At 44.6% G+C, this 18114-nt stretch overlaps 2 protein-coding genes across 2 annotated transcripts; one reads left to right on the forward strand and one right to left on the reverse strand.

The window, feature by feature from the left end:
* The first annotated feature begins 802 nt into the window (after positions 1-802).
* Positions 803-7426, forward strand: LOC124046726 (cell growth regulator with EF hand domain protein 1-like). The gene is made up of 6 exons (XM_046367439.1): positions 803-1715; positions 2074-2179; positions 3496-3567; positions 5527-5597; positions 5730-5854; positions 6181-7426. Exons 1-6 carry the CDS (start codon positions 1679-1681, stop codon positions 6433-6435), a joined length of 666 nt encoding a protein of 221 aa, XP_046223395.1. The 5' UTR covers positions 803-1678; the 3' UTR covers positions 6436-7426.
* Positions 7427-7701: 275 nt separating this feature from the next.
* ctsba (cathepsin Ba) lies at positions 7702-17910 on the reverse strand. Its single transcript, XM_046367436.1, has 9 exons — positions 17755-17910; positions 11115-11329; positions 10732-10846; positions 10530-10645; positions 10354-10439; positions 9593-9739; positions 9091-9207; positions 8677-8805; positions 7702-8554 (listed from the first exon to the last, which is right to left on the reverse strand). The coding sequence occupies exons 2-9, from the start codon at positions 11321-11323 to the stop codon at positions 8481-8483; spliced, it is 993 nt and encodes a 330-aa protein (XP_046223392.1). The 5' UTR covers positions 11324-11329; positions 17755-17910; the 3' UTR covers positions 7702-8480.
* Between the last annotated feature and the right edge of the window lie 204 nt (positions 17911-18114).

Genomic DNA, 18114 nt, shown 5'->3' on the forward strand with positions numbered 1-18114 from the left:
AAACACACACACATACACATAAACACACACACATACGCACACATACACATACAGACACGCACACACACACATACGCACACACACTTACACATAAACACACACACATACGCACACATACACACACACATAAACACACACACATACGCACACACACTTACACATAAACACACACACATATGCACACATACACACACACATAAACACACACACACGCGCATAAACACACACACATACACATAAACACACACACACACACATACACATAAACACACACACATTACATTACATTACATTACATTTAAGTCATTTAGCAGACGCTCTTATCCAGAGCGACTTACACACACATAAACACACACACATAAACACACACACATACACATAAACACACACACACACACATAAACACACACACATAAACACACACACACACACACATAAACACACACACATACACATAAACACACTGATATGAATGTATTGCCCTTTGGACCAGTCATTGTTTCAACTCGTTGACAGAGCAGCGATACCCCACTACAGTCTCATACAGTCTCCTACAGTCTCCTACAGCCTCCTACAGTCTCATACAGCCTCCTACAGCCTCCTACAGTCTCATACAGCCTCCTACAGCCTCATACAGCCTCCTACAGCCTCCTACAGCCTCCCACAGTCTCCTAGTCTCCTACAGCCTCCTACAGTCTCCTACAGCCTCCTACAGCCTCATCAAGCCTCCTACAGGCTCCTACAGTCTCCTACAGCCTCATACAGTCTTCTACAGCCTCCTACAGCCTCCTACAGCCTCCTACAGTCTCCTACAGTCTCCTACAACCTCCTACAGTCTCCCACAGCCTCCTACAGCCTCCTAAAGCCTCCTACATACTCCTACACCAAGCTTTCCTAGAGACAAGTAGGCTAAAACATGTCCCAAAAGGAAATCAGTATATGTTGCCTAGTCAAAAGTGACATTATAAACAAAGGTGAATGTTTTCTTGTCCGTTCTAAATGAAGTGTAGGTATTGGACCATTGTAGCCTGCCTGTGAGACTGTATGAGTGACCTACTGATAGACCACTGCCATGCACCCCTTTGATCCGCGCTCACAATCCATGCAGACAAGTAGCCTACAGTTTGTACACGAGTGAGAACGAGAGGCACTGAAGAACAGTAGGAACCCAGCTGCACACACACACTATCTAATCCCGCCTGATTTGTGCCTAGTCAGCTGCAGCTACGTGGCGTCTCAGGTATAGGACGTAGAGACCGGAGCTCCCGCGATACCGCACTGACCAGCGCAGACACGTCCTCGCCTCGGTTTCCACGTGGATGCTGTCCTTTGACCAAAACAGATGCCAGTTCGATTACTTTCAAAATACATCTTTCTTTCATTGTATTACTTTTATAATTCCCCCTCTACATGAGGATATGTATTATCTAAAGTTAACAAAGCTAGATATATGTAATCTTGGGCTCCATATAGCTTCCAACTCTCCTGTATTGTCAGATTAGTGATTACTTTAAAGAAAGGGAGGAAGGAAGGATGTATTTTTAATTATTGCCCGCGGCCCAGGGCTCTCGCGGCTGCGCAGTGCAGTGTAGATATTACCGGAGGGCGAGTGGGTTGGGCTGAATGGTAGAATCTTCCGCTATGAATTCACAATCGGAATTGACAACAGGACGTTAGGATGCGTTTGTTTTTCTACTCATCAAACAGGCCAACAGGTAGGATATGAAAACATTGCGATGTACGATTGCAACAATTTAGCCCAATGCATCATAACTGATTGATTACATTTTAAGTGAAAGATTGATACTTTTGTAGCACTAGATGGGTGAAATGTTGCAGCATAAGCATCACTATAGCTGTGTGGGAATAATGGAAATGTTTTAAATCATTGCTATACGTTATGATTATTTCTCATAACCTACGGTTATTACACATTTGTTCCAGAATAACATTTCAACATGTTTTAATAAGTAAATTATCGGCCTAAATGTTATATACAACACGCCTACAATGTTCATTGTCGGACCTGTCGTGCCTGAAGAATGATAGCGAAATTGCTTGTTGCGCTTGCAGGTGCGTCGTTAGAGTCTGGCGCGGACATGCTGGTGACAGGTATGCTATCCCTGCTCCTGCTCGCGCACCAGTGTGTGTCCGCGCCACAGGTGCCTGAGGACCAAAGGTAGGCCATGACACACACACACACACACACACACACACACACACACACACACACACACACACACACACACACACACACACACACACACACACACACACACACACACACACACACACACACACACACACACACAATGAAAGTGTAGAGCAGAGATCATTTGGCGTCAAGGTTTTAAAATTACCAGCAAAATCCAAACGGGTCAAAAGTGGATTTTCCAGCAGGGTGACTTTTCCAGTTTAATTTATGTTACGTTTTGTCGTGCTTTGTTGTTTATATTTCCTGGTGAACTTGTCAGACAACAGACTACACTGTATTGTAAGTCGCTCTGGATAAGAGCGTCTGCTAAATGACTTAAATGTAAATGTTAAATGACTGTATGTACTGTACCTGTATGTGAGTTTACATCACAACCGCCTCTGAGGTGTGAACCTTCAGGTGTGACCGCGTGGTTGGTTGCTAGAAAAATAGTGGGCACTGAGCAGACAGTCAATGCCAGCTAGCCTTGTACATTACTGGATCATTTATTTTTCAGGATATTTATCTAGACCTGTGATCAGAGCTAGGAATGTAGGCTATACTGTTGCACTGTCTTTCAGGTCATGTAGGAATAACAGAAACAGGAAGTATGATGTTAAGGAAACACTCAGGTGAGGCCACTGGATTACATCACAACATGTCCCTGGCTGGTAACAACAACAGAGAGAGATATGTGTCAGAGTTCAGAGGGAGCCTGTTTATGTATCACTTCAGGTATAGGTCAAAGGGAAACTTTCCCTGCACTTAATACTAGCCATAAAACCAACACTGATCATCTCTGTTATCACCCTTCTCTCTCCTCTCTCTCTCTCTCTCTCTCTCTCTCTCTCTCTCTCTCTCTCTCTCTCTCTCTCTCTCTCTCTCTCTCTCTCTCTCTGTCTCTCTGTCTCCCTCTGTCTCTCTCTCTCTCCTTCTGTCTCTCTCTCTCCTTCTGTCTCTGTCTCCCTCTGTCTGTCTCTCTCTCTCTGTCTGTCTCTCTCTCTCTCTCTCTGTCTCTCTCTCTCCTTCTGTCTCTGTCTCTCTCTCTCTCTCTCCTTCTGTCTCTGTCTCTCTCTCTCCTTCTGTCTCTGTCTCTGTCTCTCTCTCTCTCCTTCTGTCTCTGTCTCCCTCTGTCTCTCCCTCTGTCTCTCCCTCTGTCTCTGTCTCTGTCTCTCTCTCTCCTTCTGTCTCTCTCTCCTTCTGTCTCTCTCTCCTTCTGTCTTTCTCTCTCTCTCTTCTCTCTCTCTCTTCTCTCTGTCTCTCTCTCTGTCTCTCTCTCTGTCTCTGTGTGTGTCCCACAGAGTACAGTCAGTAGGAGCCCTTCCCCCTTTCACACTGGCCAATCCCTTCGGCTCTGGAGAGGAGGACCGCAGGTTTGTGGCATCTTTTACTTTAAAACCCTTTATTCCAGCTAGGGGCCAACTCTATTAAATACAGGGTTGAAGCAGGGAAAGAGAGCTAGTGGGTGTGCAGGGTTTTGCTCCAGCCCGTATCTAACCATTTTTTAAAAATGTATTTATTTAAGCAGGGAAATCCTGGAGGGGCCAAGGACTCTTTTCCTAGGGAGCCCTATATGTACACAATCATACAAATGTGAAATATTGACAAACATAACGCAGTTATCAAATTACAAAATACAATCAGAAAAAACAAACCCATTCTTCAGGTAAAAGGCCATGAATCAGCCATCGGAATGTCCCTAGTGGTACCAAAACATAACATTGTTGAGAGTTCTGGAGATTATTATTATTCCACAAGCAAGGTGCAAAAAAAAACTAAAAAGCAGATTTTTATAACTCAGTGGAGATGGAAGGGATGTGCAGAGTTATCAGTCCCTGAGACCGGGTCCTTCCCTGAGACCGGGGCCTTCCCTGAGACCGGGTCCTTCCCTGAGACCAGGTCCTTCCCTGAGACCGGGTCCGTCCCTGAGACCGGGTCCTTCCCTGAGACCGGGTCCGTCCCTGAGACCGGGTCCTTCCCTGAGACCGGGTCCGTCCCTGAGACCGGGTCCGTCCCTGAGACCGGGTCCTTCCCTGAGACCGGGTCCTTCCCTTATACCGGGTCCTTCCCTTATACCGGGTCCGTCCCTGAGACCGGGTCCGTCCCTGAGACCGGGTCCGTCCCTGAGACCGGGTCCTTCCCTTATACCGGGTCCGTCCCGGGGACCGGGTCCGTCCCTGAGACCGGGTCCTTCCCTGAGACCGGGTCCTTCCCTTATACCGGGTCCGTCCCGGGGACCGGGTCCGTCCCTGAGACCGGGTCCTTCCCTGAGACCGGGTCCTTCCCTGAGACCGGGTCCGTCCCGGGGACCGGGTCCGTCCCGGAGACCGGGTCCGTCCCGGGACCGGGTCCGTCCCTGAGACCGGGTCCATCCCTGAGACCGGGACCTTCCCTGAGACCGGGTCCTTCCCTGAGACCGGGTCTGGTAGCTCGTGCGTCTGTTCATTAACAATGACATAAGGTACGGCGAAAGCTTGTCAAAGTTCAGACCGAATTGAGATGTTGTGGCAGGACATGAAACGAGCAGTTCATGCTTGAAAACCCACAAATCCCGATGAGTTAAAGCTGTTCTACATGGAAGAGTGGGCCAAAATTCCCCCACAGTGATGTGAGAGATTGATCAACAACTACAGGAAGCAGTTTGGCTGGAGTCATTGGAGCTAAAGAAACACCAACCAGTTATTCAGTGTAACAGGGCAATTACTTTTTCACGAAGGAGCATTGGGTGTTGCATAACTTTGTTTTTGAAATAAATGAAGTATGTAATTGTTGTGTTATTTGTTCACTCAGGTTCCCTTTATCTAATATTAGGTTTTGGTTGAAGATCTGATAATATTCAGTATCAGAAATAGAGAGGATTATAAAGGAGGAAAATACTTTACAGCACCGTATATTCTGGACTCTGTCATCGCTCTGATCTTTTATTATTTTGTGTATGTATATATATCTAACAATATAAAACAATACCCACAAAAACAAAAAATATCAGTATAGTATTACTGTACTGTTGGAGTGAGAATCATAAGCATTTCGCTGCACCTGCGATAACATCTGCAAAATATGTGTAGGTCATGTGACCAATAACATTTGATTTTGATTGGATTATGCGACTCATATATTGCTGGAAGAGAACCTCTGTATTCAGCGGTAGTTGGGATGAATTCCAGCCTCACTGAAACAATCCCTTCACAGAGTTTGTGTTTGTAAAATCTTGATACAAATCTAGACTAGATTACATTGGTACTTTCTGTACCGTGAAGTACCGTGCTACCCAGTCAGGTGGGCCTGCGGTTGAACCTTCTAACCCTTGACCTCTAACCTCTGTATGTCAGGCTGCTGCAGAGCTACATCAAGGCCAACGTAAAGGAGGGACATGGAGGACCGGATAACACCTGGGAACAAGGTAAAAACACACACACACACACACATGCACGCACACACACACACACACACACACACATGCACACGCACACACAAACACACACACGAAAAGTGGCATTATTAATGAATCATCTTCCTATTTCCTGCTGGTCAGAGGTGTTCTTCCTGTTCAGTCTCCATGACTACGACCGCAGCGGTCACATGGACGGCCTGGAGATAATGAAGCTGCTCTCTGAATACAACTCCCACAATGCACCTGGAGAACAGTCAGCTGAGACGGTGAGGTCTGTGTGTGTGTGTATAGATATATAACATCTATAGAAAATCTCTTCAGTGTTGTAGTTGGGACATATTGTACTGAGTGACATAATTCTGTCCTGATCATGAAGTCAGTTGATGACCAGCTAGCTAGCATGACGTAGTGTTAGAGGGGTTTGTATATCAGGATGCACATACATCATGTAGCCTGTACTGTTGTCTAAATATAAAGATTGGGTTACTGTAAGACTTACTGTTGCTCAGCGTAACTGAATATACACTGAAGCTGACTGTACAGTGTTGCTTAGTTCATCTGCACCCTAGGTCAATGCTTGTGTGTTTTTCAGGTGGTGGCCATGGTAGACTTTCTCCTGCAGACTCAGGATCTAAACCAGGACGGTCTAATAGCTCCCCCTGAGCTTCTCTCTCCACCCAAACTGCAACAGCCAGACGCTAACTCCCAGGGTGCACCTGAACAGGAAGGGGGTGTAGATGTGGAAGAGGGAGTCAACGTTGAGGAACCAAAACAAGAAGCAGAGCAGGAAGAGGAAGCAGAGGAACGGCTCATTGAGGAAGACTCAAGGCCAGGAGATGGACAGTAAATTAAGACATGAACATTCTATACAGGAAAAGGACCACATATCCCATAGGCCACTGCTGCTGATCATGAGCAACAAAGGCCTGCTCCTGTACTACATCAGGGGCAACCTGAGATGTAAACAAAAGAATACAAACAGCACAACTTTAATAATTCCATCCCAGAGAGTTTGGTCAGCCAGTAGCAGGAGCCTGTTCACTGACATGCAGAGTTACCCAATCACAGCCTCTCATCCCCCTTTCAGGGTCTTGTTTCAGTTCAAAGCTGATGGATTGTGTGCTTTTTTGGTACAAAGTCAAGGTGTTTAAGCTGCTGTTAAATTTCAACATTGCTCTTCTGAACAAGAAACTCAGGTTTGAATATGTTCTGTCCCAAAAGATACACCTTACACTGCTAAATAGCAGCTTGGCCATTTGGTTGTCACACTTTTTGCAGTAAGTAGTTACCCTGTTAGAGCAATCCAAATGAAGCCATATATTAGAATGAAAGTTCAGGAATATGTCAAGTGCAATTCCTTTCAACAATACTTGGGAGTAAAAGTATTCCCCTTCCCAGAATACACTGCAGTTCATCCCCCATGGATGCAAAAGGAATGGACAGAGTTAAGAAATGTGGAAAATCCCTGAAGCTCGTGATTTGGGCTCCTCATTACTGCATTTGAGGGACATTGGTTTTTACTGGTAGCTCAGGTCAAAAACCTTGGTCCCTTTATGCCACCTGTAAACTAAAACTTGAGTTGTACAAAGACTTGCTTCCCTGCACAGCCCCAATGCAGAGTCACCCCACTTCTCCCAGAGTTCCTTTCAGATCCATGAAGGGACAACACGTTGGGGGAGAAGGGACATCTGCAATTTAGAATCTTTAGATTTCATGTAATTAAAGAAATACATTGGGAATTTATTTAAGAAACAAATGAATATTTGGTTTGCGGTACGTTTTTTCCTGAATTGGAGGTTTGTATATTTAAAACAAAATAAAGCTAAAACAAATGCTAACTTTACTGTTTAGGTAGTGATCACATGGTTTCCCTTGGTGGTCTACCAGCGGCCTGGTTTGTTTAAACAGGTAATGTCCACACACTTGTTACTCGGTGGAGGGATCCCTACACAAACATACTAAAATGTCAACGCACAAATGTCAGCGATGAAGAGTGAAAGTGGAGGCCGAGGTTTTAGGCTGGTATCTGTATAAGCACTGTGACGACTGCATGGCAGGGAGAACAGAAGTTTAAGCCACTCCAAAACAAGGCCAGGACAATTCAGAGACCAAGTTAAACATATTGGTTGACTTTTATTTAATGAAACTCAATACAATCATTCCAGAACACTTGATCAGAACAGAGTGAAGCATTAAAGACAAAGCATTCAAATAAAACAATCCCATCAGTACAAAACCACTCACGCTTCCCTTATAATCCAATTTAAAAACAAAATGTGCACAATGCCAGTGATCACATCGAATTAAAAAAATAAAGTAAACTTTTTTAAAAGCATCATACATTTTTAAATTGATGTGATTGTTGTGAACAACTACAGGGAGAGGACTTTTAGCACAGCTTGTGACCACTCAAACAGGAAGATGGACCTCTACAGAGTCACCCACTGGGGGTGGGGGGGGGTCTCAATAGTCTACTGTAGCTTCCTCTCAATCTGTACAGGTACCTTTCACCCATCCTGCATTCTCAGATCAGTGGAGCTGACAGAGTGGATTTGAGGGGGAAGAAACCACTACAGATTGAGACACCAGGAAGAACACATTTAACTAAAGACGAAGCCATGGTTCACATATGCCCAGTTCCAAGTCAACCCCTAGGCACTCCTCTTACACAACTCTCAGATCTGATGAGAATCAGGAACGGGTATGAGCTATACGGTAGTAGGACTTTCCCTCAGACAGGGTAGCATTTTCTAAACCAATTATTTGGAACTAAAGAGGTGCCTAGCGGGGTTAGGGGTTGACTGGGAATTAGAACCAGTGTAAAGGCCAGTGGAGAGGACTGGTACACCTGCAGCAGTCTCTGAAATCACTTCCTGGTTGCTGTTGTCATGGTTACAAAGGGACACCAGCCACCATCTCAGACTCGATGCCACAGTGGTCCTTACCTCTCAGGATCTTAAAGAAACCTGGGGGACAAGACAGAAAAACACAAAGTGTTGGAGTAGCCAAGAAGCACACAATCTTCCTTTAGAAATTATTCACCGATAGTTTGTCCAGAGTTGTTACGGAAGTCGTGTAAGTGGCTCACCATTCTCTCCCCAGTCAGTGTTCCAGGAGTTGGCAGCCAGCCAGTAAGGAGTCCCCCCCTCCTCTCCCCAGCCCAGGACCTTAATGGCATGGCCTCCTACTGCACTGCCAGAGACATGCTGATACACACCTAGACCGAGAGAAAGTTGGGGTGCCAGAAAAACATTTCAATGTGAGAATGAATTACATTTGTGTCAAATTGCCAACCCATCCTTTATGGGATTAATTGACAAGCACAATAATTCACTGTGGTAACTACATGATCATTCTTCCAGTGTTCACTGCATTGCACATCACATAAAGAGCAGAAACATTTATGTATAGATTTGTACCTGAATAGTAAATAATGTTCCCAATCAATGACATTCCTAGAGCAGTAAAAGCTACACTACACAGAAGAGGCATGTGTCCTCACCAGACTTGTAGAGCAGGAAGTCTTCATAGACAGTGAAAGCTCCTTCCACAGGTCCATTCGTCAGGAGCTCAGTCATGATCTGCTGCTCTTCAGAGGGCAAACTGTACGAGCTCTTACCTAGGGCCACAGGAGAGAGGGCTTAGTGTGTAGGGCCACAGGAGAGAGGGCTTAGTGTGTAGGGCCACAGGAGAGAGGGCTTAGTGTGTAGGGCCACAGGAGAGAGGGCTTAGTGTGTAGGGCCACAGGAGAGAGGGCTTAGTGTGTAGGGCCACAGGAGAGAGGGCTTAGTGTGTAGGGCCAGTAGGGTACAGGGCTTAGTGTGTAGGGCCAGTAGGGTACAGGAGGGAGGGCTTAGTGTGTAGGGCCAGTAGGGTACAGGAGGGAGGGCTTAGTGTGTAGGGCCCCTAGGGGAGAGGAGGGAGGGCTTAGTGTGTAGGGCCACTAGGGTACAGGAGGGAGGGATTAGTGTGCAGGTTCATATTGTGTTAATGTATTTACTTACCAAAGTGTTTGTCCTGCTTGTAGCCAGGTGTGTATCCAGTCTCACACTGGTTGGTACATTGTGGGGTGTCACCCTCCTCTCCTGTACAGGGGGGTCGTGTGCCGTTAACATGGTGCTCACAGGGAGGGATGGAGTAAGGCCTGCATCCTGACAGGAGAGACCAGAGAAAGAGTTACAGGGAGGGAGAGAGTAGGGCCTGCATCCTGACAGGAGAGACCAGAGAGAGAGAGGAAAGAGTTACAGGGAGGGAGAGAGTAGGGCCTGCATCCTGACAGGAGAGACCAGAGAGAGAGAGAAAAGAGTGTCAGGAGAGAGAAACAGGGCGGTAGAGAGTAGGGTCTGTCAGGAGAGAGAAACAGGGCGGTAGAGAGTAGGGTCTGTCAGGAGAGAGAAACAGGGCGGTAGAGAGTAGGGTCTGTCAGGAGAGAGAAACAGGGCGGTAGAGAGTAGGGTCTGTCAGGAGAGAGAAACAGGGCGGTAGAGAGTAGGGTCTGTCAGGAGAGAGAAACAGGGCGGTAGAGAGTAGGGTCTGTCAGGAGAGAGAAACAGGGCGGTAGAGAGTAGGGTCTGTCAGGAGAGAGAAACAGGGCGGTAGAGAGTAGGGTCTGTCAGGAGAGAGAAACAGGGCGGTAGAGAGTAGGGTCTGTCAGGAGAGAGAAACAGGGCGGTAGAGAGTAGGGTCTGTCAGGAGAGAGAAACAGGGCGGTAGAGTGTAAGGTCTGTCGAGAGAGAGTAGGGTCTGACAGGAGATCACTACATACCAACGTGAGAGTCGTAGAGTCCTCCAGTGACCAGTCCCTCTGTAGTCCAGAAGTCCCACGCAGCAGAGGGATAACCACCATTACAACTAGGAACACACACAGTAAGCAATGCTAACAACCTCCCGATGCCTTACATGCAGCCATGTCACAGAGCGGGCGAATGAGAACACACGTACCCCATGCCACAGCTGTCACAGCAGCTGAGCAGGTCTTCAGAGGAGATCTCTACGCTGACCTTGGCGTTGCTATGGATACACACACGGTCCGAGATGGCCTCCGCAGCACCAAACGCCTGCAGAGGACCAAGCACGTCAAACACACTCCACGTCATGGTTCAGTCACAGGAGTATCCTCCAGGGTGACTCAGTCTGTTCTTACCCAGCAGCTGCCACAGGAGCCCTGGTCCCGGATCTCCTTCAGAGTGGGACAGTTGGGCCACTGCTGTCTAGGGTCAAAGGTGTCAGGCAGCTCCACATCCCCTCCATACTGCAGCCTACAGAGGAGAGAAGAACGCCATTAACCCCTACATACTACAACCTACCCTAAAGACTACAGAGCGACACAAAGAGAGAATAAAAGAACGAGCGCAAGTAACAGGAGACTGACTGAACGTGCCGTTACTGCGTGGTGCTCTTGGTAAAGTCAATCTATAAAGCAGCCAAAGAGGAGTTAAGTTACATTAACAGATCAGTTCACTTCCTGCTTGAACACTTCCCGGATGCAGCACAAATACATTCCCTCCATACAACGGTCTCACTCACATGGTGGGCAGTTTGCGTCCTTTAAGCAGGGTTCCACACAGTCTCTTAACGTAGCTGTAGTCCACATTATGGAAGTTGTGACCAGCCTTCCATGTAGTGTTGGCCTTGTTGATGTAGTCCACCATCTGGTGGGAGAGCGGAGGTAGGCGGGGCCGGGCCCAGCTGATTGACAGCCCAGACACCAGCGCCAAAAATATCACACGCCACATCACTTCCTGTAAAAAAATAAAATAAATGTAGCTTGGTTTTAGGTAAAAACAAAGCCACATATAGACCTACAATACTGGCCCCAGGGAGTGGAGAGAGTCAGCCATGCAGGGACACAAACACTTCAGCACCACATCAAGAGGGCAGAGAGGAGAGCACTTCAGTGCAACTTACTTGAATACAGCCTCAGGCATAGAAGGGCTAATGGATTTGGCTCAGGCCCACAGATCAATACCAGTGCAGACTGAAGGAGGTCAGTCTCAGATACTGCCAAGTCATTCTTGGTATAGAATAACTTGTCAGCCACCGTTACACAGCCCTAACTGGTTCAGAGCAGAGAATTATATTCTATGGCTACTTTAACCCAGGAACCTGACACAAACAGGAACGCAAATTAGGCCTAACGCACATCACGGCATGTGGTTGTGTGGTCACATCCAAATTCCCAAGAAATGGGCTGCACAATGGTGAAATCACATGACTGAATGAGTCAGCAGCAAGTAGCTTTACTTGGAAAGTACCAGAACACATGACCGACTCCTTTCAACTCAGCAAAGACAACCAAGCCCCACTTCCCTAAAGAAGACTGCCTCGACGCAGTAGAGGATCACTTCTCTATAGCACCTCATCCACTAGTCAGTCATTATGTTAGGGAAAGACAAAGTAATTTATATACTTGAACACTAAAGATTATTAATACAGAACACAGTTTTACCCCCTTGACAATATGACAACAAATAGCTGAGCTAATGTGTTGCTGTCATATTGTCAACCTGTTCAGGTAGTACCTACCAGTATACTCCCTTTCAAAACATTTCTCCCTAATGAACAGCCCAGTGTATCACTTATCCTTGACCCACTTATGGAAGGTGCTGCTTTAGAATTGCCAGTGAGACACCTTGTTTATCAGACAAGGGGGTAAAACAGTGTTATGTATTGCTCTTTAATGTTCATCAAGTCTATTCAATTTGCCAGACAGGCCGATATACGACTTATTGAACAGTCATAGCCTGCGACTCATGTAGCCTGCCCGTAACGCGGGAGAGGAGAGATCATGTCAGCCCAACTGTCTGGTGCAGTGGAAGAGCAGGTTCTCAAACCCACAGGGGGAAGTTAAACATTTCTCTGAAAGGACCTTTATTGTTCGGCAAAAAAACAAAATGACTCACCTCATGACAAGGACAAAAGTACGGTCTTCAGCACTCCCATATAACAGTCTAAGCCAAGGTAAGTTGTTAGCTAGCATTAAACTTATCTTCTAAAAACAATCATAATCACTAGTTAAACTAGTAATATCATCAACCATGTGTAGTTAACTAACTTGTCCTGCATTGCATATAATCTGACTGAGTATACAAGTATCTGACTGAGCGATGGTAGGCACCAGCAGGCTCGTAAGCATTCATTCGAAACAGCACTTTCATGCGTTTTACCAGCAGCTCTTCGTTGTGCGTCAAGCATTGCGCTGTTTATGACTTCAAGCCTATCAACTCAAGAGATGAGACTGGTGTAACCAATGTGAAATGGCTAGCTAGTTAGCGGGGTGCGCGCTAATAGCGTTTCAAACGTCTCTCGCTCTGAGACTTGGAGTGGTTGTTCCTCTTGCTCTTCATGGGTAACACTGCTTCGAGGGTGGCTGTTGTCGTTGTGTTCCTGGTTCGAGCCCAGTGTCGTGTCTTTGGCTATGCCGGATTAAGTGATATGACATGCTATTCTATAAAATCCTTTCTCCGTAATTAATATTACCTGATTGAGCTAATCATGTAAATGTAATTAACTAGAGTCGGTGAACCACAAAATAATATTTGTAGAGCTGTTATCTTCTAATAAACTCTTAAAGACCTAGTAATATTTTACATCAATAGCAGTCAATATTAATGGTCACCTTAATTCAGTCTCATCTGAAAGTTGTAAATTCTTGGCTATCTGCACAAACCCTGGCTAACAAGTTAAATCAGCAATAGAAAAATTGGGTTTAATCATTTACTAAATACCTAACTAATCACATATACACAGAATTAAATCATACCTTTATTACAAATTATGTCACAAAGGAAAACGTCCCTAGCAGGCGGAACAGATATGACAGCTGGTTACACAAAAGAAAAGGGGCTGGGTTTGAGTGAAAGAGCGGGAAGACTGAGGGACAAAGGGAGAAGCTGTGCTTTCGTAAATACAGTATCTTATGCATTCTAAGTTACCGCCCATTTGGAAAAGCAAATGCAATAAATATTTACTCTGAGCTGCGCTTCGGTAGGTTGGTGGTAGATGGAAGGCTGTGTTGCCAAACAGAGTCCTTTGAAGAATGTCTCTGGTGGTCAATTGGATACGTTGTAGTAATGTCGTTGTGTGGTAGACGGGATAATCTGTTCTTTCCTAGCCTGCGTTTGCAGCTGCTGGTGCTAACTCAATGGCTATCACTTCTGTAGTGAATAAGAGTTCAAAGTTCATACCATTCGCAACCAAAGCGCACGCAGAGTTTGGCTTAGTTCTGTAGTTGACATGTTAGTCCTTTTAACGCAGAGGCTGCAGACTTCACGTACTTGGAACAGGAGGTTATATTGTCGTCAAGGCTTTATATAGGATGGGAGAGGGCGTGTTTGAAAAGTTTTATAGCCCATGTCCCTTCACAGGAGCGGGCCGCTGATTGAGCAGAGGCCTAACCTTATGAAAACACCAACTCTCATTTGGAAGCTAAAATTACATTTAATCTCTTCACCAATAATTTTATATTCAAACATTTAAATTGAACAATTCTATGTGAATCCGATAACTACAATGTGCAGACTTTCCACTGTAGAGTTTGTCATCTTATCATTGATGAGAATGTCTCAGATGACAACCGAACTGACACCATATTTATTAAGTACCACCGCATATGTTCAATTGGTCAGATTACCAGAATATAGTTAATTTCCCCCCCACCTTCTGATGTGGGGGTGGGGTATTTATGACTAATAAACCTACCCCCCAGGCCAATGTCATGACACCAGGGAGGAGCGAGGAGAGGGACGGAAGCTATACTGTTACACTGGCAATACTAAAGTGCCTATAAAAACATCCAATAGTCAAAGGTATAGGAAATACAAATCGTATAGAGAGAAATAGTCCTATAATAACTACAACATAAAACTTCTTACCTGGGAATATTGAAGACTCATGTTAAAAGGAACCACCAGCTTTCATATGTTCTCATGTTCTGAGCAAGGAACTTAAACGTCATCTTTCTTACATGGCACATTGATAAGAGAATTATATTCTCCAGGTACATCACCCAATTCAATTATATTACTCAGCCTGCAAACCAGAATTTGTAAGATCCTGGTTGAATTAAACAGACGGAGACCCAGCTAAATAGTCAAAAAGGTTTCATCACGGAACGTTCTGACATGCACAGTACAAAGATCTTCAATTTTATAGTGACACACTTCTACACAAACCATCAAATCCGCCCGCCAATAGAGATTAGGGAAGTGCCCTCCCCTAAGATAAGGAGACCTGGAACGTTCCAGCCAAGAAGTGTCCCAGCCAAGGTCAGCCCCGAATCTGGCTCAGACAAACAGTTATCAAAATACGAGACACAATGTTCCCAAAGTGTTGATTCTGACTAAGAACAACACAGTATCATAACTAAACTACTCTCACATACATGCATTATAATAATCTAATGATTCACATCAATTTCATACAGTCACATGGTTTCAGACTTGTAATATTCTAATAATTTATTAAAACCCATATTGCACTTTCTCCAACACTTTCTTTGCATTATTTAAACATGTTTCATTATTTATTTGAGGCTAAATTAATTTTATTGATGTATTATATTAAGTTAAAATAAGTGTTCATTCAGTATTGTAGTAATTGTCATCATTACCAATAGTTATTTTTATTTTTATAAACGGCCGATTAAATCAGTATCGGCTTTTTTTGGTCCTCCAATAAATCGGTATTGAAAAATCATAATTGATCGACCTCTAACCTTAAGTGATAATGCCCGAGAAGGCGGTGTTGAGGATATTAGCACAGGTGTTAAGCCAGAGTCGAAGTCAGGCAAACCATGACAATAGATCATCCAAACACCGGCTTCGAGGACATGATCTCTTTTATACAACAGGTTAACATTAAAATAGACATCTTCATTACCATTATTTTGATGAACTTCAGATACCATTTCATCCTTTCATACCATTTCATCCTTTCACAATTTAGTCCAACACAAATCTGTAGTTGCTACCCAAGCCGGTTGGTCGTTCATTCTATCAGTTCGGTTGCCAGAGACACGACCCAGTCGTTCAGTCATAGTTCAGCATCTATGGTTGCGACCCAGTCATTCATTCAGAACGTTCCATTGCCATACTGGCTGGCAACATTCTTATCCCTTGCATGCTAGCCAGCCAACTACAGCTAACTTAACAGAATAACAGCAAAGTAATCACATTTCCTTTAAGCGCTTCTCTAGTGACATTTATTTGGAACATCCATAACAATGAGTTGAGGCACAATTACACCTGGCACAGAAAATGTGCTCCCGCATCAGGACACTGTTGTTCAGAGGAGCTAGCCAACACAGCGAACAAAAACTTCAAACTGAAACGACTAAAAACCTCTGCATTTCACTTTACATACATCCATAAAAATGCCAGCTGATTGAGGATTTCAAACTGCCTGAGAAAAGCTGCCTTCCTGTCTCGTCTCGACACCTACGTTCATTACTGTGGGACAGCTGGAGATCAAATTTCAATATTGAAACAATGTTGCAAATGTCGAAGACAGACAACAAGGTTTACACAAATCGCCACTGTTGAAAAATAAAATGTTAGTCTAAAAGAAATGTTAGGTGTCCAGATGCTTTTTATAGTGGAGATGGGCTGATGGGACAGTGGATTGCACAGTCAGATGGAACAGAGTAAACAGACTGAATCTGTGATGTTAAAATATCTGTGGTAACTTGTGGAATAGACACCAGCTTGAGTGCACTTTCATTCAATCAGCATTAGACCCACCCATTGTATAATAAAGCAATAGCACACAAGGGGGGTGTGGTATATGGCCAATAATTATAATAAGTGCTGTTCTAAAGGACACATTGCAGAGTGCCCGGACACAGCCCTTAGCCGTGGTATATTGGCCATACATCAACCCCCCCCCAGGTACCTTATTCCTCTTATAAGCTGTTTAGCAATTAGAGCAGTAACAATAAATGTTGTTATACCACAGCTGTCAGCCAATTAGCAATCAGGGCTCAAACCACCCAGTGTATATATATATAACCACCATCAAGAAGATTGGATATTATGCCATGGTACGAGATTGAAACCATAGACAGCAAACCGCATGCTGGTCATTTATGAACATTTGAACATCTTGGCCATGTTCTGTTATAATCTCCACAGCCAGAAGAGGACTGGCCACCCCTCATAGCCTGGTTCCTCTCTAGGTTGTCCTTTCTAGGGAGTTTCTCCTAGTCACCATGCTTCTATACCTGCATTGCTTGCTGTTTTAGGCTGGGTTTCTGTACAGCACTGTGAGATCAGCTGATGTACGAAGGGCTATATAAATACATTTGATTTTATGTCAGAGAGTTGGTGAATGCGGTCAGCCGCCATGGTTAAAGTTAAACTATTTACATTTTTTTGCCGTCTGAAGTAGCGTTGTTTTCTACCGAATGTTGATTTGCACTGACAGCATACCGTCGTGCCTTCTTGCTTATGCGGTCTTGTCCCATGTGGACAGGTATGACCGTTTCTGCGTCCCTCGTCTAAACGCAGCATTAGGCTGGGACTGGACATGGAAACATCCCAGGCCTTTCAGATCACTGGTCTTCCGATAGCGACAAGAGTAACTTTGAGCTACAATTACTAAGTGAGTCTGGCTTTCAATGCATTACCCAGATATCAGACCGGTTTAAAGTGAAATCGGGATTTCAGTTACATACCAGCCCAGGCATGTTTGCATAATGTCGGGCACTTTTCAGAGCCCTTTCAACATAAGATGCCTTTGAGAAATGTCTGAAGACTGTATGCAAATATGACTGGACTTTCTAACATGTACACGCTTATGTCGAAAAAAAAATTGACACGAGAATAGCGTCAGGATAACATTATCCGCCAATTTAAAAAGAGACCATTAAAAGTAGGCCACACAAAACAAAACCGCCCGAACAAACCTGCTGCATTTCAAACGTTAACTAGTAGATAATTTAAGCTATTTTATCTGCTCGTCACAACCACATTTTTAACCAGGACATAAGTAACGTTACTAGTTTAGCAAAGAAAGAAACATATTGTTAGCTGTAAATTAGTCTTTGTACTGTACGGGTAGTCAGCTAGTCATCCAGAAAGCTGGCTAAAACAGATAGAGTTCCTCAAATACATCATGTTTCTAAGCAAACTGAAATTAAATTCAATAAAAAAAATAAACGTTACATTACCTGTTATCCGCTTGTCAAACGTGCCGAAGACGAGTTACAACACACTTGTTCCAGGTCCACTTCTCCTAAATCACCTGGAAAAGTGTTTTTCAGACCCGTTCAGTTCTGACCTTTAAATCAGAGGAGAATCACGTGACCGGTCATGTGCCTGTGGCTTTGATCAAGGCCCTTCCTGGTGGACGCAGATTCCATTCGACTTGCTGAACGGCTTCATGTCTACTTAATAGACACAGTACGCATATTATGTGACTCATTTATGATAACAACAAGGATGATTGTAGGGGGGTTTATTCAGGTGAGATAAAAAAAAATGTGCACAATTTCAAACTGAAATTCTACCTAAACTTATGACACACTGTC

This window comes from Oncorhynchus gorbuscha, linkage group LG10 (genome assembly GCF_021184085.1).
Source record: "Oncorhynchus gorbuscha isolate QuinsamMale2020 ecotype Even-year linkage group LG10, OgorEven_v1.0, whole genome shotgun sequence".
NCBI classification, from domain to species: Eukaryota; Metazoa; Chordata; class Actinopteri; order Salmoniformes; family Salmonidae; genus Oncorhynchus; species Oncorhynchus gorbuscha.